The 26,071-nt window shown below is 43.5% G+C and overlaps 1 protein-coding gene across 1 annotated transcript; it reads left to right on the plus strand.

The window, feature by feature from the left end:
- Positions 1 to 823: 823 nt before the first annotated feature.
- CENPH (centromere protein H) lies at positions 824 to 25,747 on the plus strand. The gene is made up of 9 exons (XM_002815617.6): positions 824 to 5,375; positions 7,392 to 7,447; positions 10,245 to 10,293; positions 11,317 to 11,391; positions 12,649 to 12,705; positions 18,081 to 18,144; positions 18,495 to 18,546; positions 23,626 to 23,789; positions 25,101 to 25,747. Exons 1-9 carry the CDS (start codon positions 5,065 to 5,067, stop codon positions 25,191 to 25,193), a joined length of 921 nt encoding a protein of 306 aa, XP_002815663.2. The 5' UTR covers positions 824 to 5,064; the 3' UTR covers positions 25,194 to 25,747.
- The last annotated feature ends 324 nt before the right edge of the window (positions 25,748 to 26,071 follow it).

The raw sequence follows: 26,071 nt of genomic DNA on the forward strand, positions 1-26,071 counted from the left end.
CTGCCTCCTGGGTTCAAGGGATTCTCCTGCCTCAGCCTCCCGAGTAGCTGGGATTACAGGCATGCACCACCATGCCCGTTAATTTTGTATTTTTAGCAGAGACAGGGTGTCTTCATGTTGGTCAGGCTGGTCTCAAACTCCCGACCTCAGGTGATCGGGCCTCCCAAAGTGTTGGGACTACAGGCGTGAGCCATCACACCCGGCCAGTTTCATCTTTTTAAAGCCTTAAATCATTTGAAGTACCCATTCATTCGTTGGAAACTAGCTAAATTAAACAGTAAAGTCCTTTGTCCTGGAGCTATTAAATATAATAGGCCAGTCACAGTAGCTCACACCTGTAATCCCAGCACTTTGCAAGGCTGAGGTGGGTGTACTGCTTGAGACCAGGAGCTCAAGACCAGCCTGGGCAACATGGCGAAATCTCATCTATACAAAAATTAGCCAGGCGTACTGGAGTGCACCTGTGATTCCAGCTACCCCGGAGGCTGAGGTGGGAGAATCCCTGAGCCAGGGAAGTCAAGACTACAGTGAGCCAAGATCGCACGACTGCACTCCAGCCTGGGTGTGGGAGTGAGACCCTGTCCCAAAAAATAAAATGGTAGATATTCCATGCTTTTTTGGTCTCCTCTAAAAATTTTTCTCTCTGTATGATATAATCACTCTTTTAGAGATGTTCCCCTGGCCCCCACCCCCACCCCGCAGCACTAATAGAAAATCATGTCCATGTTTGGTGGCTCATGCCTATAATCCCAGCACTTTGGGATGCTGAGACAGGAGGATTGCTTGAGGCCAGGAGTTCAAGACTGACCTGGGCAACATAGTGAGACCCTGTCTCTAAAAAAATATAAAAAATCGAATCTTAGCACTTTAGGAGGCCTAGTCAGGAGGATTGCTTGAGCCCAGGAATCTGAGACCAGCCTGGGCAACATGGTGAGACCCTGTCTGTATTAGAAAAAATATATATAAAATTTAAAAAATTAGCCCGGCAGTCATGGTGGTATGTGCCTGTAGGCGCAATCTTGGCTCACTGCAACCTCCCCCTCCCAGATTCAAGCGATTCTCCTGCCTCAGCCTCCTGAGTAGCTGGGATTACAGGCATGTGCCACTACGCCTGGCTAATTTTTGTATTTTTAGTAGAGATGGGGTTTCACCATGTTGGTCAGGCTGGTCTCGAACTCCTGACCTCATGATCCGCCCACCGTGGCCTCCTAAAGTGCTGGGATTAAAGGCGTGAGTCACCGCACCTGGCCAGTCAATATCTTTTGAGATTTTATTTATTTATTTATTTATTTATTATTTGTCAGACAGCTTGATGTTGGGTGTTTTTTTTAAGAATTTTCAATACTTGCCTCCTCAGAAGAAAGGATTTGACTGAGGGGCATAAGGCAGAAGGAAAAACCCAGGCAAGTTTCAGAGCAGTAGTGAAAGTTTATTAAAAAGCCTCAGAACAGTAAGGAAAGGAAGGAAAGTAAAGAAAAGAAGGAAAGGTATGTGCTTTCCTTGGTTGATAAACCAAGTGTGCCTGGTGATTTTTAATGTTACTGAAGATGTGGCATGTTAAAAAGGCATCTTTCTGCTAGCACAGTGGCTCACATCTGTAATCCTATGATTGTTTTTGTTTTAAATCTTGGCCAGGCTGATCTCGAACTCCTGGGCTCGACAGATCCTCTTGCCTCAGCCTCCCAAAGTGCTGGGATTACTGGCATAAGCCACCACACCCAGCAGTGTAATCCCAGTGTTTTGGGAGGCCAGGGTAGGAGGATCAATTGAGGCCAGGAGTTTAAGAACAGCCTGGGCAACAGAGCAAGACACTGTCTCTACAGAAATTAGCCAGGCATGGTGGCCCATGGTTCAACCTGAGTGAGACCATGACTCTAAAAAAAAAAAAAAAACCAAAACCCTGCCACAATCCTATCACACTAAGAAAATTGGTAACTTAATATCTAATATGCAGAACATATTCAAATTTCCTCAGTTGTTCCAAAAATGTATTAGGGCTTTTATTTTTTTTCCTTTTCCAATCCAAGATTCAATCATGGTTTGTTTTTCCATATAGAACAACAACTGCCCTGTTTTCTGTGTTTCAGGACATAGACATGAATTGTCTTGTAGAATGTTCCTCATTCTGGATTTCTTGTCTCATGTTTTCAGCACAGTTAAGTTCAGGTTACACATTTGGCAATATAGGTGATATGTACAACTCATGCATTATACTAGAATCAGACATCAGATTGTTACACCATTTTTGATACCAATTTTGACCATCTGGTTAAGGTGGTAACCACTAGCTATAACATTCCTATGAAGTGCTGGTCTCTAGTTTTAGCACTCATTAATTATACTTTCCTGACATTTATCTCCCTGGGAGTGGTATGATGGTAGTTTTCTAATTCTATCATCTCTTTTATCTTTATTATTGACTTTCTAATGGATAGCTCCCTACCCACACCCACCCTTTCCCCCCACCCCCGGAGACAGGGTCTCACTCTATCACCCAGGCTGGAGTGCAGTGGTGCTATCTTGGCTCACTGCAACTTCAGCCTCCCTGGTTGAAGCGATTTTCCTGTCTCAGCCTCCCAAGTAGCTGGGATTACAAGCGTGTGCCCCTGTGTCCGATTAATTTTTGTATTTTTAGTAGAGATGGGATTTTGCGATGTTGGCCATACTGGCCTCAAACTCCTGGCCTCAAGTGATCTGCCTGCCTCGCCTTCCCAAAGTGCTAGGATTATAGGCATGAGCCACCGTGCTGGGCCTTACACCCACCCTTTTTTGTTTTACTGTGAATTTTTTTTTTAAGTGCGTTTTATGACCCTTTATGGTGGTGGTTCTCAAAGTGTCCTCCTAAATAAGCAAGAGCAACTTTACTGGGAACTTGTTACAAATGCAAATCAATCCTGGAGACACCCAGAAATGTGTTTTAACAAGGTCTCCTCCGAATTCTCACGTTGGATAACCATTGCATTATTATTTTTATAAAAAAATTTTTGAGACAGTCTTTTTTGTATTTTTAGTAGAGATGGGGTTTCACCATGTTGGCCAGGCTGGACTCAAACTACTGACCTCAGATGATCTGCTCATTTTGGCCTCCCAAAGTGGTGGGATTACAGGCGTGAGCGACTGCACATTACATTATTTTTGTCCCAAATGTGAGCAGTGGAGACACCTGATAGGCAACTGCTTAAAAGGATAAGGTTGTTGTGAGACAGTGGAAGGCATCCACTAAGTGGTAAAGTGAAAAACAATGGGATCATCCTTTTTGTAAAACAAAATGAAAGGAAACAAGAAAATGTTCCATAAGTTTACATGTAGGAATAGCAAACCTAATGCCTTATTTTACATCCCGTGCTTTTTTTTTTTTGAGACAGGGTCTCACTCTGTCACCCAGGATGGAGAGCAGTGGTGCGATCATAGGTCACTGCAGTCCTCAACGGCTGGGGCCCAAGTGATCCTCCCACCTCAGCCTCCTGAGTAGCTGGGACCACAGGTCTAAGTCACCACACCTGTTTTTTTTCTTTTTTTAAGTAGAAACGAGGTCTCACTATGCTGCCCAGGCTGTTCTGACTTCAAGCGATCCTTCCGCTTTGGCTTCCCAAAGTGCTGGGATTACAGGAGTGGGCCATCGCCACCAGTCCATTCTGTGTCTTTTGAATTGTTTTGTTTGTTTGTTTGTTTGTTTGCTTTTCGAGACGGAATCTTGCTCTGTTGCCCAGGCTGGAGTGCATATCTGGTGTGATCTCGGCTCACCGCAACCTCTGCCTCCTGGGGTCAAAGGATTCTCCTGCCTCAGCCTCCCGAGTAGCTGGGATTACAGGTGCCCACCACCACGCCTGGCTAATTTTGTATTTTTAGTAGAGACGGGATTTCTCCATGTTGGTCCGGCTGGTCTCCAACTCCTGACCTCGAGATCCTCCCCCCTCGGCTTCCCAAAGTGCTGGGATTATAGGTGTGAACCACATCGCCTGGCTTTTTTTTTTTTTTTTTTTGAGACGGAGTTTCACTTTGTCGCCCAGGCTGGAGTGCAGTGGCGCGATCTCAGCTCACTGCAACCTCCGCCCCCCCGGGTTCAAGCGATTCTCCTGCCTCAGCCTCCCGAGTAGCTGGGATTACAGGCGCCCGCCACCACACTCAGCTAACTTTTGTATTTTTAGTAGAGACGGCGTTTCACCATGTTGGCCAGGCTGGTCTCGAACTCCTGACTTCAGGTGATCCACCCGCCTCAGCCCCCAAAGTGCTGGGAGTACAGGGGTGAGCCACCACGCCCGGCGAGTTTAACTTTTATCAGGAGCCGTATTACATTGACAATGGAGAGGAAGAAAACAGCACAGTATGATCAAGTTTAACTAGGGGGTAATTAGCTGTAAAAGAACTCTGGACTCTTGTTCAAAGAGGTTCAAGCTGCTGTGCTTGTGCGGCAAGGGCAGTGTCCAAATGAAAAACTACAAATCAGTCATCCGTCCTTCATTTTCTCCATTCCCCCCACTCACTACACAGCTAACAAAGCTCAAAGGTACCCTGCAGACACTCAAAACTTGAAGGCACGCAACTCTCAGTTACGAGTGGTGGCAATCATAATGACAGAATGAAGTACCAATGCAAGAAACTGAAAGCGTGTGGATGTCTCCAGGCTGGAAGTCTGGGTTCGAAATGTCTGCAATGCCTCGCATTTGTGGCCCGTGGGTATCCCTGATCTTCAGAAGCCACTGGTTTATCCGCCAAACGAAGGGTATGTACCTCATGGGCTCAGGTCAAAAAAGTCTTCTAAACAACTCTCTAATGTTGATCTTTCACAGCCTGCCGGGCACACCCATCTTCAAAGGCAGCGGACGGAAAAGAAGTGCCAAGATGGATGGACATATGGCTGTCGCCGCACTCCCGTGTCCAAGCGCCAAAGCCGAATGACCACTTAGGTCTGGAGATATTTCCCCTCCAGGCTGCTGTTCCCGGGAGATGTCCCAACGTCTCTAGTCCAGCCCCTAACTCAGCACTCTACACATCCGACTGTTAACGAAAGCTATTCCAACTTTTTACCAGCCGTCTGCAGTTATTTTCACCACTAGAACCCAGATGAAAGAGGAGCGCGTAGTAACCGCGGCAACCGAAAAACCAGGCGGAAAGGGTGGGGCCCTGGGCGGAAGGGGCGGGGCTCTCGGGCCTTTTCCCGGCGTCCATTTAGCGGCGGGAAAAGCGACCGTTTCTGAGCGCGTTTGTCTGCTGAGTGGTAGCCTTTCCCCTCAACCAGCAATGGAGGGGCAGCCCCAGATGCAAGACGCCGACGGGCCCGCGGACTCCGGAGGGGAAGGCCGGGCAGGTGGGCCACCGCAGGTCGCCGGCGCCCAGGCGGCGCGCAGCGAGGACCGCATGACCCTGCTCCTCAGGTTGTTCCCTTTGGCCTCCTCAGCCGGGGCCAAGTGGGCGTTGTGGCCCGGAACTCCGCCCTTGCTCAGAAGGGCTACGGTTCGAATTCACGCTCGGTCACGTCAGGTCTCCGTGATTGCCTCATTCACTTAAACTGTTGAAGCTCTTTCTTCATCAGCGAAAAGGAGAGAAAAATGACCCCCTGGAGAGAGGTTACAAGGGTTAAATGAGATAGTCTAGTAAAGTGTTGAGCACAGTGCCCCGGGCCCTTAGAAGCTGTAATTTCTCCTCCTGTTTCCCCGCCCTCCCCCCTACCTCCCTGGTTTACAGACAAATTGAATGCCAGAGCTAAACTGGAAGGAAGGTGCCCCTACCATTTGTTTTAGAACTACGACCCTTTGTAACCCAGAAGCTTTATATGTTATAAATTCTACTAAGCGGACGGTGTTTATACTTTTCCACTAAGCGGTTGCTGGGGAAGATTCGATGAGAAGGGACATTCGTCTTCTAAACTAGTGAGCAGGAGAAGGTCCTGGGCCAAATCTGCCTAACTGCCTATTTTTGTGTGACCACTCAAGCTAAGAATAGTTTTTATGTTTAAGTGTTGCAGGGAAAAGATCATAAAAATATTTCATAATACGTGAACTCTATTAGAAATTCAAGTTTCAGTTTCCATGAACAGTTTTATTGGAGTACAACTTTCCTGCCACAAGGGTGGAATTGAGTAGCTAAAACAGAGACCATGTGACTCACAAACCCTAAAAAATTTACTGTCAGGTCCTTTACAGAAAAAAATTTGCGGTCCTCTGTTCTATATCATAACAGAGGTAGTTTTAAAAAAATCATTATTGGCTGAGCGCGGTGGCTCACGCCTGTAATCCCAACACTGGGAGGCCGAGGCAGACGGATCACCTTAAGTCAGGAGTTCAAGACCAGCCTGGCCAACCATGGCCAACATGGTGAAACCCCGTCTCTACTAAAAATACAAAAATTAGCTGGGCGTGGTGGCGGGCGCCTGTAATCCCAGCTACTCGGGAGGCTGAGGCAAGAGAATTGATTGAACCCGGGAGGCAGAGGTTGCAGTGAGCCGAAGATTGTGCCGTTGCACTCCAGCCTGGGCAACAGAGCGAGACTCTTGACTCAAAAAAATTTAATTACCATTTTTTTCTTTCTTAAATGTTTTGAAAAATGAAAAGATATCTATTTCTTTTTTATTGTTTTTTCCTCCTCACCCTTGCTGTCGTCTTAAATTACGATTTGCTCATAGTTTTTCTACTTATGTATGATTTTTGGATTTATAGAACAACTGAAAAACTATATGAATTAGTAATCTAAGGATTAGTATCTTTGTTATTTTTCTGTATCTCCTGATAAAAATCTGTGTTTGTAAATACAGTGGTTTGGGGTTTAATCATTTTGGTCTATTCTTTGTATAGCATCCTCAGTTCAGTCTGGCCTATTAAAAATAATCTTAAACGGCCAGGTGTGGTGGCTCACTCCTGTAATCCCAGCACTTTAGGAGGCCGAGGCGGGTGGATCACAAGGTCAGGAGATCAAGACCATCCCAGCTAACACCGTGAAACCCCATCTCTACTAAAAATACAAAAATTAGCCGGGCATGGTGGCAGGCGCCTGTAGTCCCAGCCGCTTGGGAGGCTGAGGCAGGAGAATGGCGTGAACCCGGGAGGCGGAGCTTGCGGTGAGCCGAGGTTGCGCCACTGCACTCCAGCCTGGGCGAGAGTGCAAGACTCCGTCTCAAAAAAAAAAATCTTAAACACCAATTTTTTAACTTTTCCTGACAGATGCTGTTTTCCCAGTGTATTCCATTTTGTGTCTTCCTCTGAGGCCTTGAAGTTCTTTATACCCATTTTAAATAAAATGAGGCCAAATTAGAAGTTTGTAATTAGGAGTTTAATTATTTATATTTATTTTGTTGTATCAGCTTCTGAAAAAGAATGAGTTGGTTCGTTATATGGTAATGAGTAAAACCTTAATCAATAAATATGTGACTTTATATTCTCTTTATCTGTTTTCAGGCTGAGAGCACAGACAAAACAACAACTCTTAGAATATAAATCAATGGTTGATGCAAGTAAGTATTTTCATTTTCAAATTCGGATTTTGTTGTTTGTTTGTTTATTTTTTTGAGACAGGGTCTTGCTGTCACCCAGGCTGTAATGCAGTGGCGCAGTCTCTGGTTTACTGCAGCCTCAGCCTCCTGGGCTCCAGCAATCCTCCCACCTCAGTCTCCCAAGTAACTGAGACCACAGGCACATGCTACTGCGCCCGGCTAATTTTCTGTATTTTTTTGTAGACACAGGGTTATGCCACCACACCTGGCCTCAAAATAAGATTTTGTGAGTTTGATGATTAACAGTACTCGAGTGAAAATAAAATTAACTTTACCAAAAATTGTTTATATATGTTCTAGTGTAGCAAAACTGGTAAACATGCAAGATATTTATGAAGTATGCTAAGTGTGCTGAAGGAAACAAAGGCATGATAAGAGGGAGGGGCTTCTTTTCATAGGGATGGCTTCTCTAAGAAGATGATTTTAGAGCTCAGATCCAAATGAGAAGAAAGAGTTTACATTCCAATAGTCTTTTTGTTCTCTGTATAGCTAGTACCATTTTTAAGGGATTGTGACATCCAAAAACTAGGTTTAGTTAACACTGTAGAATTTCTGTACCTAGGAGACGACAGATGTAAGGCAGGCCACAGGAAGTTTAGTTGTAGCCTTTGAAAGAAGATGTTTATCTAAAATTGACTATCTGCTCTTTTAGAGGCCAAGACAAGAAGATCACTTGAAGCTAAGAGTTTGAGATTAGCCTGGGAAACAAAGTGAGACCTCGTCCCTACAAAAATAAAAAAAAACCTAGCCAGATATGGTGATACATACCTGTAGTCCCAGCTGGGACTCACTGCAGCATCCAACTCCTGGGCTCAAGTGATTGAGTCACTGTACTGTACTCCACTCCACCGGGCAACAGAGTGAGACTGTCAAGCAATCAACAGAGAAATAAGTATTGATTCTTTTACCATTTAAAATATATATATATGGCTGGGCTTGGTAGCTCACGCCTGTAATCCCAGCACTTTGGGAGACCGAGGCGGGCGGATCACCTGAGGTCAGGAGTTCGAGACCAGCCTGACCAACGTGGAGAAACCCCGTCTCTACTAAAAATACAAAATTAGCCGGGCGTGGTGGTGCATGCCTATAATCCCAGCTACTCGGGAGGCTGAGGCAGGAGAATCGCTTGAACCTGGGAGGTGGAGGTTGCAGTGACCCGAGATCACGCCATTGCACTCTGGCCTGGGCAACAAGAGCAAAACTCCGTCTCAAAAACAAACAAACAAAAATATATATATACACACACACATATACGTATATGTATATATATATATGTATATGTGTATATGTATATATGTATATGTATATATATATGACTGAGACTTTATTGGTTAAAGGATTGTTTTTTACAATAAAGGCATCTATTTTAAGGGTACAATTTGATGAGTTTTGACAAATTTCTAAATCTGTATAATCACTACCACAATCAAGATACAGAACATTTTCGGCTGAGCATGGTGGATCAATCTGTAATCCCAGCACTTTGAGGGGCCAAGGCGAGAGGATTGCTTGAGCCCAGGGCAACCAGCCTGGGAAACATAGCGAGACCCCCATCTCTAAGAAAAACAAATTGGCCGGATGTGGTACCATATGCCTGTAGTCCCACCCAGCTGAGGTGGGAGGATTGCTTAAGCCTGGGATATCAAGGCTGCAGTGAGCCGAGGTCACACCACTACACTACAGCCTGGGTGACAGTGACAGAAGGAGACCCTGTCTCCCCAAAAAAAAGATACAGAGCATTTTCTTTTTTTCTTTTTTCTGTTTTTTTTTTTGTTTTTTTTTTTTTTTGAGACGGAGTTTTGTTCTGTCGCCCAGGCTAGAGTGCAGCAGCGTGATCTCAGCTCACTGCAACCTCCGCCTCCCGGATTCACTGCCTCAGCCTCTCAAGTAGCTGGGATTACAGGCGCCTGCCACCATGGCTGGCTAATTTTTGTATTTTTAGTAGAGACGGGTTTCACCATGTTGGCCAGGCTGGTCTCTTAACTCCTGACCTCGGGTGATCCACCTGCCTTGGCCTCCCAAAGTACTGGGATTACAGGCATGAGCCATCACACCCCTGGCCACACGTGGCTTTTTAAAGCTAATTAAAATGAAATAAAATTTAAAATCAAGTGCATATCAAATGCTCAGTTGCCACATGTAGCCAGTGGCTATCCTATGGGATAGCATAGATAGGAAACATTTCCATCATCACAGGAAGTTCTAGGCTTTTTTCTGTTCCACTGAGGTATTTGTTGATCCCTACACAAGTGCCACATTATCTTTGTTGGTTGGTGTTTTTTTTTTTTTTGAGATGATCTCACTCAGCCACCCAGGCTGGAGTGCAGTAGCAAGATTTTGGCTCACTGCAACCCCAACCTCGTGGGCTCAAGCGATCCTCCCACCTCAGCCTCCCGAGTAGCTGGGACTACAGGCATGCACTATTGTGCCTGGCTAATTTTCAGTAGAGACAGTTTCACTATGTCGCCCAGGCTGGTCTCAAAAGGTTAGTCATCATTGAGATGGGCTGTAAATGTAAAATACAGACAGAATAATGTGAAATATGTCATTAGTAATGTTAAACTGACTGCACATTGAAATAATATTTTTGATCTATTGGGTTAAATAAGTATATTAAAATTAAATTTCACTGTTTCTTTTCTGTAATATGAAAACGACATTTTAAATGATGCCTTTTGCCCTTGTGGCTTACATTATATTCCTTTTGGACAGCACCTTTCTAAAATGTTAGTAACTTCAAAAAATTATTTATTTGCAGGTGAAGAAAAAACTCCAGAACAAATTATGCAAGAAAAGCAAATCGAAGCGTATGTTATATTTAAAAATTTTGTTTATGGTCTTTACTAAGATTTAATCATATTTTCTATTATTTTGTTGTTAGATGGAGTCTCACTATCATGCAGGCTGGAGTGCAGTGGTGTGATCATAGTTCATCGAAGCCACAACCTCCTGGGTTCAAGGGATCCACTGGCCTCAGCCTCCTGAGTAGCTGGAACTACAGGGTCATTGTACCACACCTGACTTTCTTTTTTTTTTTTTTTTTTTTTTTTAAATATTTTGGGGCCAGGCACAGTGACTCATGCCTGTAATCCCAGCACTTTGAGAAGCCAAGGTGGGTGGATCACCCGAGGTCGGGAGTTCGAAACCAGCCTGACCAACATGGAGAAACCCCATCTCTACTAAAAATACAAAATTAGCCGGGCGTGATGGCGCATGCCTATAATCCCAGCTACTCGGGAGGCTGAGGCAGGAGAATTGCTTGAACCCAGGAGGCAGAGGTTGCGGTGAGCCAAGATCACGCCATTGCACTCCAACCTGGGCAATGAGCGAAACTCCGCCTCAAAAAAATATATATATTTTGTAGAGATGGGGCCTCATTTTGTTGCCCAGGCTGTTCTCAAATTCCTGGCCTCAAGTAATCCTCCACCTTGGCCTGCTGAAGTTCTGGGATTGTGGGCAAGAGCCACTGAGCCTGGTCATAATCTCATTTTTCTATGCTATAACATTGTTTTTATTTTTCCTTTCCTTTATTTTTCCAAATAACTTGTGATGCATATATTGGGAAGTTGTTAATTTGGGATGGAGATTTATATGTACACAAGTGATCACATTGGAACTTTCTGGCCTCCCTTTTTATAAGATACTAAGTGAAGTAGCTCAGGGGCATTAGTTTACCAAATGTGTAAATACACATTGGTATATTGAGCCTGTAGAATACTTGTATTTAGATAGAGGTGTTTTACTTTTTTAAGGGCTTATTTTATACATTTATTTCAATAATGTCTTTTTCTGGTATTGCTGAAATTCTTTTGCTCATGTTTCTTTGATAGTAAAATTGAAGACCTGGAAAATGAAATTGAAGAGGTGAAAATTGCCTTTGAGATAAAAAAGCTTGCATTAGACAGGTAATTATTACATTTTAAATATAAGCATTGTGAACTGACTGCAAAATGGGTATGAGGGGAAAGTGGAGGGAATCTTTTAACTGGGCTGAGTGAATTAGTCAAGCACAGTGATGATTAGATAATGGTCACATAAAATTTTTATTTTATTTTATTATTTTTTAATTTGACAAGGTCTCACTCTTGCCCACACTGGAGTACAGCGACATGATCACTGCTCACTGTAGCCTCAACCTCCTAGGCTCAAGCAATCCTCCTGCCTCAGCCTCTAGAGCAGCTGGGACTACAGGCATGCAAAACCACGCTTGGCTAATTTTTTTTATTTTTTACGGATATGGGGTCTCACTGTGCCCAGGCTGGTCTTGAACTCCTAGGCTCAAGCGATCTTCTTGCCTCAGCCTCCCCAAAATGCTGGGATAACACAAGCCCAGCCTGGTCACACAGATTTTGAGCCCTGAGAGAAAATCTGCATTACAGATGCTCCTCAATTTGCAATGGGTTTAGGTCCTGATAAACCCATTGTAAGTTGAAAATATGGTAAGTGAAAAATGCATTTAATACACCTAACCTGGCCGGGCGCGATGGCTCACGCCTGTAATCCCAGCACTTCGGGAGGCCGAGGTGGGTGGATCACCTGAGGTCAGGAGTTCAAGACCAGCCTGACCAACAATGCAAAACCCTGTCTCTACTAAAAATAGAAAAATTAGCCAGCTGTGGTGGTGTGTGCCTGTAATCCCAGCTACTAGGGAGGCTGAGGCAGGAGAATCACTTAAACCCAGGAGGCAGAGGTTGCAGTGAGCCAAGATCATGCCACTGTGCACTCCATTGTGGGTGACAGAGCAAGATTCCCTCTCAAAAAACAAAAAAAAAGTTTTAAAGTTTATAGTCGTATATGGTTTTGTGTTCCCTAAGTCCTTCATTTCAGGCCCATCCTGATCTTTTTAGTGCCTTAATCCTTCCACTGGCTTTGCACAAAAGTAGATGGTTCAGAGAACTCATTCAGCTCAGGCCAGGTTTCAGATTCACCTGGCGCCTCATTCTGGCAGTGTATACCCACACGCAACAGCCCTATCCATCTTGGTGTTATTTCATATTTCTGTGTTTTATTTCTCAAAGTATTTCTCTTGTAATAATATTTTAAAACCCACTTCTGTTTTATGTATATTTGAAGGGAAATCAGTCTTTGTCATGTTTTGAATTTTTTTAATGTACCACAAATGTTATCCATGTTTTATAATGCAAGCTTTTTCCCTCTCATAGGATGAGACTTTCAACTGCACTTAAAAAAAACCTGGAGAAAATTAGCACCCAGTCTAGGTATGATTTTTTTTTTCTCTGGATTCGGTAAGGATAGGATCTGCATAGTGACTTTAGTTTTGTGAATTTTAAAAAATTATTACTGCCAACTACCTTTATCTGGGGAATAAGGAAAGTGATGAAATTTTTGTAGGTCCTCCCCAGAATTACAGCAACTTTTATAGTTCTAATTATATTTTGTTCCATATGGATTGTAACTGTAAGAAGCAGAAGAGTTTATCCAGAAGATTGGAAAATTTTAAGGGAAAGCTTTAAAAGTTCATTTTCTTCAGTATTTACTATAAATCAGGAACAGGGCTATCTCATTTAATCCATCCAAAACACAGTGAGATAGGAAATATACTCCTCATTTTTTATTGATAGAAATGAGCTTGTTCAGATCAAACAATTTCCCAAGGGATATAATATACAGACTAGCAGGTCTCAGCAAACTGTCACAAGGACAAAAAACCAAACACCGCATGTTCTGACTCATAGGTGGGAATTGAACAATGAGAAAACATGGACACAGGAAGGGGAACATCACACACTGGGGACTGTTGTGGGGTGGGGGGAGGGGAGGGATAGCATTAGGAGATATACCTAATGCTAAATGACGAGTTAATGGGTGCAGCACACCAACATCGCACATGTATACATATGTAACAAACCTGCACGTTGTGCACATGTACCCTAAAACTTAAAGTATAATAATAATAAAATTTAAAAATAAATAAATAAAAAATAAAAATTATTATGAGCCAAAAAAAAAGACTAGCAGGTCAGGTCCTCTGTATCCTGGTGTCTGGCCTCAGAGGTCTTACCTATGATTTTTTTTTTTTTTTTTTTTTTTGAGACGGAGTCTTGCTCTGTCGCCCAGGCTGGAGTGGAGTGCAGTGGCGCGATCTCGGCTCACTGTAACCTCCGCCTCCCGGGTTCATGCCATTCTCCTGCCTCAGCCTCCCGAGCAGCTGAGCCTACAGGCGCCCACCACCACGCCCAGCTAATTTTTTGTATTTTTAGTAGAGATGGGGTTTCACTGTGTTAGCCAGGATGGTCTCAATCTTCTGACCTCGTGATCCACCCGCCTCGGCCTCCCAAAGTCCTGGGATTACAGGTGTGAGCCACCTTGCCTGGCCTCTTACTTATGATCTTATCTCCCAAAGCTCTTGTGATAAAATATCCCCTTCCCTTGAGCACCAGAAAAATTCCCGCATGGGTATAAGCACTTTTTTTTTTTTGGAGACGGAATCTTGCTCTGTCACTCAGACTGGAGTGCAGCTCACTCTAACCTCCACCTCTCCAGTTCAAGCAATTCTCGTGCCTCAGCCTCCTGAATAGCTGGGATTACAGGCACCTGCTACAACTCCCAGGTAATTTTTGTATTTTTAGTAGAGACGGGGTTTCACTATGTTGGCCATGCTGGTCTGATCTAGGCACTTCTATCTTGAGTATCTTAGCCCACACTGATAACACGTTTTCCCCATATTCCAGCTAAATCCAGGATTACATAAATCCAAAAATCTGAATTTGAACACTCATAACTTTTTCTCTCCCATAAAAGGAGAGTTTAGCTTGGGTACAGAGGCTCATGCCTGTAATCCCAGCACTTTGGGAGCCTGAGGCAGGAGGATAGCTTGAGCCCAGGCATTTGAGATCAGCCTGGGCAACATAGGGAGGCCTCATCTCTACAAAAAATTTTTAAAAATTAGCCAGGCGTGGTGGAGCCACCAGTAGTCCTTGCTACTCCAGAGGCTGAGGGGAGAGGATCAGCCTCCTGCCTTGATTGTAGGAAGTCATGGGGCTGCAGTAAGCTGTGATCTTGCCACAGCACCTTAGCCTGGGCAATAGTGAGACCCCATCTCAAAAAAAAAAAAAAAAAAAAGACATTCTTGAGTTAAAGGTGTGGGGTGCAGGACAGCAGGACAGATTCATCACATTGTTACTAAATGTCAGGGCTTTGGTCTAGGTCCTGTTGCTTGCTGCACAGAAATGTAATCACTGACATGGGTGTTGTCAGGAAGAAGGCTTTGAGTACTGTAGCCAAAGAGGGGAGATCAGTCTCATCTCCTAGATGGACTAAAATTAAGGAGGTGTTTTGTTTTGTTTTGTTGAGACAGGGCCTCACTCTGTTGCTCAGGCTGGAGTGCAGTGGCGTGATCCTAGCTCACTGCCACCTTCACCTCCCAGGTTCAAGTGATCCACCTCAGCCTCCCAAGTAGCTGGGACTACAGGTGCCCACCACCGTGCCTGGCTAATTTTTGTATTTTTTGTAGAGTTGGGGTTTTGCCATGTTGCCCAGGCTGGTCGCGAACTCCTGAGCTCAAAGGGATCCACCTGCGTTGGCCTTCCAAAGTGCTGAGATTACAGGTGTGAACCACCACACCCTGCCAAATTAAGGGTTTATATAGCAGGGAAGATATGTACCCATGTATGGGAAGACAGGAATTAGGGAGGGATAAGGAAGAGGTGTTAGTCAATAGGAAGCAGGTTAGGCAATTGTGATGGGTGAGGGGTCTAATGTCTTATTGTCCAGAGGGTGTGATCTTGTAAGTTTCAGTTCCTTGATACTATCTGGGAGTCCTGATGGTTGGTTTCCTGAGAAAGGAACTCAGATAAGACAATTGTAACTTTCTCAAGCTTTAAGACCGGGAGGGTCAGTTTCTATGTTTATTCAAAAGAAATCATAAACATCAGTTCTGTGGGACAATTGGGCCAGTTTCACTGTTGACACCAAAAAACAACAGAAGGGTCAGGCCGGTGCGGTGGCTCACGCCTGTAATCCCAGCACTTTGGGAGGCCGAGGCAGGCGGATCATCTGAGGTCAGAAGTTCAAGACCAGCCTGGCCAACATGGTAAAACCCCATCTCTACTAAAAATGCAAAAATTAGCCAGGCGTGGTGGCAGGTACCTGTAATCCCAGCTACTCGGGAGGCTGAGGCAGGAAAATCGCTTGAACCCAGGAGGCGAAGATTTATCAGTGAGCTGAGATTGTGCCACTGCACTCCATCCTGGGCAACAGAGTGAGACTCTGTCTCAAAAAAAAAACAAAAACAAAAACAGAAAGGTCAAATAGGCTGAGGCAGTGTTTTATTAGCACATTTTAAAGTTTATAACTGTTAAAAAAAAATTAATTGGGATGCAACTGGAATGCCATTAGGCAGAACCATCTTTAGCCTTGAGCTCCATCACCTTGGGATTCCTATGTAAGCCTGATGTAAACAGTAAAATGGAACTTAAGCTTACCCAATGAGAAACTGCCAACTAACTTCTAACTAGAGATGATCCACTTTAACCAACCAATTATATTTTGTCTTCTGTGAACACCTTATAAAAGCTTCCTCACTCAACTCCCACAGTAGAGCACTAAACAGCTTACAATCCTGTGCTGCCAGATGCATGAATTGTCTTCTCGAATAAACTTGTTAGATTTTAATATGCCTAAATTTATCTTTTAAGACAACCAAATATAGCTGTAAATAGTAGAAAAATGAGTTCAGCTCTCCCAGGTTTGTGCAGATTCCCCTTTTGACCTTCTCAGTTAGTTGCTTCTACAGTGTTTTTCACACCTGGCTGATTATCAGAATAATGTCTATTATAATGATCACATTGTTGGTCCTATCCCAAACTTTCTGAATCAGCATATCTTTTTTTTTTTTTTTTGAGACGGAATCTTGCTCTGTCACCCAGGCTGGAGTGTAGTGTCACGATCTTCTTGGCTCACTGCAACCTCTGCCTCCCAGGTTCAAGCGATTCTCCTGCCTCAGCCTCCTGAGTAGCTGGGATTACAGGCACACACCATCACACCTGGCTAATTTTTGTATTTTTAGTAGAGATGGGGTTTTGCCATGTTGGCCAGGCTAATCTCGAACTTCTGACTTCAAGGGATCCACTGTACCTGACTTTTTTTTTTTTTTTAATAGAGATGTGGTCTTGCTGTATTGCCCAGGTCTCAAACTCCTGAGCTCAAGCAGTCCTCCTGCCTCAGCCTCCAAAAGTGCTGGGATTACAGGCATGAGCCACTGAACCAGCATATCTGAAGGTCAGGAACTAGGAATCCTTACTTAACGAGCCTCCCAAATGACTGTGGCACTCTGAAGTATGAGAGCCACTGCTCTGCCCAGTCTTACTCCATACCGTTTTGCTCCAGCCATACCAAACTACTTGATCTAGGTAATTACTTTATATCCTTATTCCACCCTGTGCATAACTCTGGTTCATATTTGTTACTGCACTACAGTGTAATTGTGAATTTATTTTTCTCCACTAGATTCTTTCCTCTGAAAACACATACTGTGTTTTATTTTATTTTACATTCTTGGCACCTGGCATAGTTCTTGAAAGCATGTAGTAAGTACTCAAAAATATTTGTTAAAGAAGTAAAAAGCAGTTTGTTCCTTGAAACTATTCTGTATGCTGCAATAATGGTGGATACATGTAATTATACATATGTCAAAACCCAAAGAATGGGTGGGGCCTCAGTAGCTCATGTCTATAATCCTACCACTTTGGGAGGCTGAAGAGGGAGGATTGCTTCAACCCTGGAGTTCCAGACCAGTCTGGGCAACATAGGGAGACCCCGTCTCTACAAAAAATTTAAAAATTAGTGGGACATGGTAGTGTATGCCTATAATCCCAGCTGCTTCTGAGGCTGAGGCAGGATGATCGCTTGAGCCCAGGAGGTTGAGGTTGCAGGAAGCTGTGATTGTGCCACTGCACTCCAGCCTGGGTAGCAGAGCGAGACCCTGTCACAAAAAACAAACCCATAGGATATACACAAGCAAGAGTGAACCTTGATGTAAAATCCGGACTTTGGGTAACAATGATGTGTCGATATAGGTTTGTTGATTGTAACAAATGTGCCACTTTGGTGTGGGGGATGTTGATAATGGGAGAGGCTATGCAAGTGTCAGGGGTAGGGTGTATATGAGAAATCTCTGTACCTTCCACTCAGTTTTGCTGTGAAACTAAAATTGCTCTAAAAAATACATTCAAAACAAAAGCAGCTTGTTAAAATTGCTCTAAAAAATACATTCAAAACAAAAACTAAAATTGCTCTAAAAAATAAATTCAAAACAAAAGCAGCTTGTTAGGAAGTTATTAGGGTGTTTCCTCTCTAAATAGGAAATTTTTAGAAATGTTCCCACATTTTTAAATTTGATATTCTTCAATGTCTGTGACCAAACATTTTTCTAGGGAAATGCATATCTAGTTTTAACAGAAATTTAGTTTACATCAAACTTTTCCAGATTTATTTTGTTAAACTGACTTTTTATCCAAATGTACGGTGGATTTAATGAAAGTAAGTTTTCACTCATTGATTCCTTCATTAATGACAGTTATTATTTTTAATTAAGTTACAAATAACCTTAATCATCTTTTTGTTTCCTTTTCAGTGTGCTCATGGATAACATGAAACACCTATTAGAGCTAAATAAATTAATAATGAAATCACAGCAGGTAAACTTACACATTAGGCTGATTATGCATTCTCATGATTTTACTCTCAACTTCTTGCTGGTAACTGTATTGTATATGATTAAATAGGATTGTCCAAAGGGAATGCTATGATTGGAATACGCTGTCCTTGAGTTCTCTCTTTTTTTCAAAATTCTATTATTTCTGACTAATGTTGAACGTTATCTACTTGTAATTTAAGTTACTGTCTTCCTTTTGCTGTCTGGAAATAGAGGAATTGAAAACTGGAACTTTAGATAACTAAGGCTAGTAGATAAACTCAGTGATTTAAGTATTACAGGTTTGTCCTTACATACAGTAATGTGCTTTAACTTTTTTATTTTTAATAACAGGAATCTTGGGATTTAGAGGAAAAACTGCTTGATATTAGAAAGAAGAGATTGCGTATGTAGAACACTTTTTTTTGGCAGAACACATTTTGCTTACTTTATAGATTGATAAGGCCAGATCTCTTAGCCACCGAGAAATTTCCTAATTTCTGACTTTCAAAATTCCTTAAAATTTTTGACATGGCAGCTTAAAAAGTGATATAAAGTACATTTTGTTCTATTTATTCTCATTGTTTTAGAACTTTATTTTCGTTTTTTGTTTGCTTTTTCTGAGACATAGTCTTGCTCTATCACCCAAGTGGAATGCAGTGACTTGATCTTGGCTCACTGCAACCTCTGCCTCCCAAATTCAAGTGATTCTCCTGCGTCAGCCTCCTGAATAGCTGGAACTACAGGCACCCACCACCATGCCTGGCTAATTTTTGTATTTTTATGTTCAAAAAAATTTTTTAATATGGTATTTTTTTTGGAGACAGAATCTCACTCTGTCGCCCATGCTGGAGTGCAGTGGCACAATCTCGGCTCACTGCATCCTCCGCCTCCTGGGTTTCAGCAATTCTTGTGCCTCAGCCTCCAGAGTAGCTGAGATTACAGGCGTGTCCTACCACACCCGGCTAGTTTTTGTATTTTTTTAGTAGAGATGGGATTTCACCATGTTGGCCAGGCTGGTCTTGAACTCCTGACCTCAGATGATCCACCTGCCTCGGCCTCTCAAAGTGCTGGTTACAGGCGTGAGCCACTGCACGTGGCCAAATTTTTGTATTTTTTAGTAGGGACGGGGTTTCACCATGTTGGTTAGGCTGGTCTCAAACTCCTGACCTCAAGTGATCCGCCTGCCTTGGCCTCCCAAAGTGCTGGGATTACAGGTGTGAGCCATAGTGCTGTGCCTCATTAGTTTAGAACTTTAAATCACAAAATTAATACATTCTTAGAAGGGGAAAAATAAAAGGATGTAGTAAATTATAATGCAAAAGTCATGCCTCTTTTCTGTGTGACCACAGTTTGGTATTTATCGTTCTAGACTTTTCCATGTCCATATAAACATTTATTTTATACATATATATAATTTCTAAATGATCAAATGATATATAGGGATCTACAGCCTTTTCACTTAATTTATCATGACATGAGATGGTTTTTTGCATTGAAACTGTTGAAATGTTTATTTCAAAGGCAATACACACTGTAGAACATTTGGAAACAAAGGTATGCAAAGGAAAAGTTAAATTTTTTTTATTTTCCATCAAAAGATAATCAGTCTTCAAACCTTATTTCAGATAAGTGTCTTGTTCTGTCACCCAGGCTGGAGTGCAGTGGCGTGATCATAGTTCTTTGCAGTTCACTGCAGCTTTGTACTCCTGGGCTCAAGCCATCCTCCCACCTCAGCTCCCAAGTAGCTGGGAATACAAGTGCACTCCACCACGCCCAGCTAACTTTTTTGTTTTTTGTTGACATCGAATCTTGCTGTGTTACCCAGGTTTGTCTTGAACTTCTGCCCTCAACGATCCTCCTGCCTTGGCCTCCCAAAGTGCTAGGATTACAAGCATGAGCTACCACACCTAGCCTGTATTTTTTTTTTTTTTTTTTTTGTGTGAGACGCTGTTTCGCTCTGTCGCCCAGGCTGGAGTGCAGTGGTGCAATCTCGGCTCACTGCAACGTCTGCTTCCCGGGTTGAAGAAATTCTCTGCCTCAGCTTCCTGAGTAGCTGGGATTACATGCGCCAACCAGCATGCCTGGCAAATTTTTTGTATTTTTAGTAGAGACAGGGTTTCACTATCTTGGCCAGGCTGGTCTTGAACTCCTGATCTCGTGATTCATCCACCTCTGCCTCCCAAAGTGTTGGGATTACAGGTATGAGCCATCGCACCCAGCCATTTTTTTTTTTTTTTTTTTTTTTGAGATGGAGTCTCCCTCTGTCGCCCAGGCTGGAGTGCAGTGGTGCAATCTCAGCTCATTGCAAGCTCCACCTCCTGGATTCAAGTGATTCTTCTGTCTCAGCCTTCTCAATAGCTGGGACTACAGGCGCCCGCCACCACGCCCGGCTAATTTTTTGTATTTTTAGTAGAGACGGTGTTTCACCGTGTTAGCCAGGATGGTCTTGATCTCCTGACCTCGTGATCCACCCACCTCAGCCTCCCAAAGTGCTGAGATTACAGGCGTGAGCCACATCGCCCGGCCAACCTTTTTTTGTTTGTTTTTGTTTTGAAATAGTTTCGCTCTGTTGTCCAAGCTGGAGTGCAGTGGCGCGATCTTGGCTTTCTGCAACCTCTGTCTCCTGGATTCAAGCCATTCTTCTGCCTCAGCCTCCCGAGTAGCTGGGATTACAGGCGTGCCACCACGCCTGGCTAATTGTTGTATTTTTAGTAGATACAGGGTTTCACCATGTTGTCCAGGCTGGTCTTGAACTCCTCACCTCAAGGTGTTCTCCCCGCCTCTGCCTCCCAAAGTGCTGGGATTATAGGCGTAAGCCACTGTGACCGGCGTCTTTGTTTTTTGAGACAGGGTCTTGTTCTGTTATTCAGGCTGGAGGCACACTCATGGCTCACTACAGCCTCGACTTCCTGGACTTAAGCAATCCTTTCACCTCAGCATCCCTGATAGTTGGGACTACAGGTGCATGCCACCATGCCTGGCTAATTGTTTTTTTTCTGCAGACATCTTTTTTTTTTTTTTTTGAGACGGAGTCTCGCTCTGTCGCCCAGGCTGGAGTGCAGTGGCACTATCTCAGCTCACTGCAAGCTCCACCTCCCGGGTTCACACCATTCTTCTGCCGCAGCCTCTTGAGTAGCTGGGACTACAGGCACCCGCCACCACGCCCGGCTAATTTTTTTGTATTTTTAGTAGAGACCAGGTTTCACTGTATTAGCCAGGATGGTCTCCATCTCCTGACCTCATGATCCGCCCTCCTCGACCTCCCAAAGTGCTGGGATTACAGGCATGAGCCACCACGCCCGGCCTTTTTTTCTGTAGATTTCTTAAATTTATTTTTCTGTAGAGACAGGATTCATTCACCATGTTACACAGGCTGGTATAGAACTCCTGGGCTCAGATGATCTGCCCACCTTGGCCTCCCAAAGTGCTGGGATTACAGATGGAATCCCGTGATCCACTGTGCCCGGCCAGATTTGTTGGTTGGGTTTTTTTTTTTTTTTTAAATACAGAATTTCTCTCTTGTTGCCCAGGCTGGAGTGCAATGGTGTGATCTTGGCTCACCGCACCTCCGCCTCCCAGGTTCGAGCGATTCTCCTGCCTCAGCCTCCCAAGTAGCTGGGATTACAAGCGCCCGCCACCACTCCCAGCTAATTTTGTCTTTTTAGTAGAGACGGGGTTTCTCCATGTTGGTCAGGCTGGTCTCGAACTCCCTACCACCCACCTCGGCCTCCCAAAGTGCTGGGATAGGCATGAGCCACCGTGCCCAGCCGGTTTTTGTTTGTTTGTTTGTTTGTTTTGAGATGGAGTTTCACTCTTGTCACCCAGGCTGGAGTGCAGTGGCGTGATCTCGGCTCACTACAACCCCTGCCTCCCAGGTTCAAGCAGTTCTCCTACCTCAGCCTCCTGAGTAGCTGGGATTACATGGGATTACAGGCGCCTGCCACCATGCCCCGCTGATTTATATTTTTAGTAGAGACGGGTTTCACCATGTTGGCCAGGTTGGTCTCCAACTCCTGACCTCAGGTGATCCACCCTTCTCAGACTCCCACAGTGCTGATAACAGGCATGAGTCACTGCACCCTGCTCAGATTTGTCATTTGTAAACATTATATAGATTTACCTGTTAGCAAATAATCTCAGGGTCAGTAGTAGTATTGGTCATCTTGTCTACTCCCCCCACGTTTTTTTAAGTAGAATCAGGGTCTTGCTATGTTTCCCAGGGTGGTCTTGAACTTCTGGCGATCTTCCTGCCTCAGCCTTCCAAAGTGTTGGAATTACAAGAATGAGCCACCCATGGTCAGGCTATACCCTTTTGATGATTCATTTTCTCCACTGCATTCCAACTTCCTTTAATATACATTAATGTTGAAGAACAGGCCCCTGAAATACATCCGTTTATATTTCCAAGTAGTTTAATTCTTAGACTATTTCCAGTAATACAAAAAATGGTTGATGATGTTTATCCCTGGAGAGGGGAATCTTAACTTTTTTTTTTTCCCTGAGACAGAGTTTCACTCTTGTTGCCAGGCTGGAGTGCAATGGTGCAATCTCAGCTTACTGCAACCTCTGCCTCTGGGTTCAAGTGATTCTCCTGCCTCAGCGTCCTGAGTAGCTGAAATTATAGGCAAATGCCACCATGCCCAGCTAATTTTTGTATTTTTCATAGAGATGTGGTTTCGCCATGTTGGTGGGGCTGGTCTCGAACTCCTGACCTCAGGTGATCCTCCCACCTCGGCCTCCCAAAGTGCTGGGATTACAGCCACTGCGCCCGGCCTAGGAATCTTACTTTTCATTTAAAATTAATCTTATTTGGCCAGGCACGGTGGCTCACACCTGTAATCCCAGCACTTTGGGAGGCCAAGGCGGGTGGATCACTTGAGGTCAGGAGTTGGAGACTAGCCCAGCCAACATGGCAAAACCCCCATCTATACTAAAAATGCAAACATTAGCCAGGTGTGGTGGTGGGCGCCTGTAATCCCAGCTGTTCAGGACGCTGAGGCAGGAGAATCACTTGAACCCCCGGGAGGCGGAGGCTGCAGTGAGCCGAGATCGCACCACTGCACTCCAGCCTAGGCAACAGTGAGACTCCATCTCAAAAAAATAATAATAAAATAAATGTTTATATGTTTCATTTTTGTAATTTAAGAGGGAAAAAATATATGTATTTCGTACCTATTTTGGCAACCTAAAATAAGCCCTCGTTACATGATGCCACTTGAAACATCTGTAGACGGCTGTTACTGTCATACAGAAATACCTGGAACATTTCACTAAGGGCATTGCTAAGTACAAAATTAAAATATTGTTATTTTGCCCCAGGAGGTCATTTTCAGATCGTAATAAAATTGCAACCTAAAATGCTGCTTATTAAAATTTTTCTCTTGACTAAAATAACCAAGAAGTGATCTGCTTCATAATTTTTCAAGATCCTTGTTTGTAGAGGTATTATATATGGTATATTATTTTATTTTTAACCTAACAGAATTAAAACAAGCTTCAGAAAGTAAGCTTTTAGAAATACAGACTGAAAAGAACAAACAGAAGATTGATTTGGACAGTATGGAAAACTCAGAGAGGATAAAGATCATACGACAAAACCTACAGATGGAGATAAAAATTACTACCGTTATTCAACATGTGTTCCAGGTAACATTTATATAAACTAGCAAGAGTTTCACTCTTGTTGCTCAGGCTGGAGTGAAGTGGCTCGATCTCAGCTCACTGCAACCCCCGCCTCCTGGTTCAAGCAATTCTCCTGTCTCAGCCCCCTGAGTAGCTGGGATTACAGGCGTCCACCACCATGCCTGGCTAGTTTTTTAATTTTTAGTAGAGATGATGTTTCATCATGTTGGCTAGGCTGGTCTCAAACCCCTCACCTTAGGTGATCCGTCCGCCTCAGCCTCCCAAAGTGCTAGGATTACAGGCGTGAGCCACTGCGTCTGGCCAACTATTTGATAATGCTATTATACAGTATTGACTTAACTTTCAGCTAGTTTTTGATCTTGATGAAATCAATGTTTAATATTGGTCTGTTTGTATATATCTGGAATGTGTGTATACTTAATGTTTAAGGTCTTGATTTTTCTTTTTTCTTTTTTTCAGACGGAGTCTTGCTCTGTAGCCCAGGCTGGACCTCCTCCTGGGTTCAAGCGATTCTCCTGCCTCAGCCTCCTGAGTAGCTGGGATTATAGGCATCTGCCACCACACCTGGCTAATTTTTGTATTTTTGGTAGAGATGGGGTTTCGCCATGTTGGCCAGGCTGGTCTCGAACTCCGACCTCAGGTGATCCACCTGTCTCAGCCTCCCAAAGTGCCGGGATTACAGGCTTGAGCCACCGCACCCAGCACGCTGCAAGTATTTTTAACAAGTAAAACCTATCCATGGAAACTGATGAGGCATAAAAAATTATTGTAAACATTGTAAATATTCCCTAACATTATGGAGATCAAGGCTAAAGCCTTACTAAAAGTGGAAATAAAAGTAGAAGAATGCTGCTGGGTGTGGTGGCTTATGCCTGTAATCCCAGCAGTTTGGGAGGCCAAGGCGGGCGGATCACGAGGTTAGGAGTTTGAGGCCAGCCTGGCCAAGAGACTAGCTGAGCCAATGTGGTGAAACTCTGTCTCTACTAAAAATACAAAAATTAGCCGGGCGTGGTGGTGGGCGCCTGTAATCCCAGCTACTCGGGAGGCTGAGGCAGGAGAATTGCTTGAACCCAGGAGGGGGAGGTTGCAGTGAGCTGAAGACTGCACCATTGCACTCCATCCTGGGTGACACAGAGCAAGACTCCTACTCAAAAAAAAAATAGAAGAATGTATTATCATTTTTTTCTTATGATCACAGAGCTACACATGTAGTAAATGTTAATTACTTGATAAGATTCATGAAAAATGATATTCTAAAATCTTGTTAAATTTTTAAAGTACTTGTAACTTTAAAACAATTTTTTTTCTTTACAGAACCTTATTTTGGGGAGTAAAGTCAATTGGGCAGAGGATCCTGCCCTTAAGGAAATTGTTCTGCAGCTTGAGAAGAATGTCGACATGATGTAATAAGAATTCATTTCTGACATATTTTACATTTCTGGCAATCTCAACTCTTATTTGGAATACTTCTGTGCATTTGTCTGTCCACTGTAATTTTAGAAAAGCATATCCATAACGTTTACAGTTGTACAGTTGTACAGTTGTGGTTAGTTATTTGTAGTGGGATTGAAAGTAATTTTTTTCTTTTTATATTTCTATATTTAGTTTTTTTTTTTTTTTTTGAGATGGAGTCTCGCTTTATCGCCCAGACTGGAGTGCAGTGGCACTATCTCGGCTCACTGCAACCTCTGCCTCCCGGGTTCAAGCAGTTCTGCCTCAGCCTCCCAAGTAGTTGTGACTAAAGGTGCACGCTGCCATGCCCAGCTAATTTTTTGTATTTTAGTAGAGACTGGGTTTCACCGTGTTGCCCAGGCTGGTCTCAGAACTCCTGAGCTCAGGCAATCCACTGCCTTGGCCTACCAAAGTGCTAGGATTACAGACGTAAGCCACCGAGCCTGGTCTAGTTTGCATTTTTTTTTCTATCAGTTTTATAAGTTAAGAAATAAAAGGAATTAATGTTACTCTGTCTTTTTTTTTTAATTGGTGCCCTTTACAAACAGTAGTACTCTATCTTAGTCATTATAAAATTGAACATTTTTACAGCTAATGTAGTATTTTCAACTTTTTTTTTTTTTCCCCTTGAGATAGAGGCTCGCTCTGTCACCCAGGCTGGAATGCACTAGTGCGATTTCAGCTCACTGCAACTTCCATCTCCTGGGTTCAAGCAATTCTCATGCCTAAGCTCCCTGAGTAGCTGAGATTACAGTTGTGGCCCACCATGCCCAGCTAATTTTTTGTATTTTCAGTTGAGACGGTGGTTTCACCATGTTGGTCAGGCAGGTCTT

Source organism: Pongo abelii, chromosome 4 (genome assembly GCF_028885655.2).
Source record: "Pongo abelii isolate AG06213 chromosome 4, NHGRI_mPonAbe1-v2.0_pri, whole genome shotgun sequence".
Lineage (NCBI taxonomy): Eukaryota > Metazoa > Chordata > Mammalia > Primates > Hominidae > Pongo > Pongo abelii.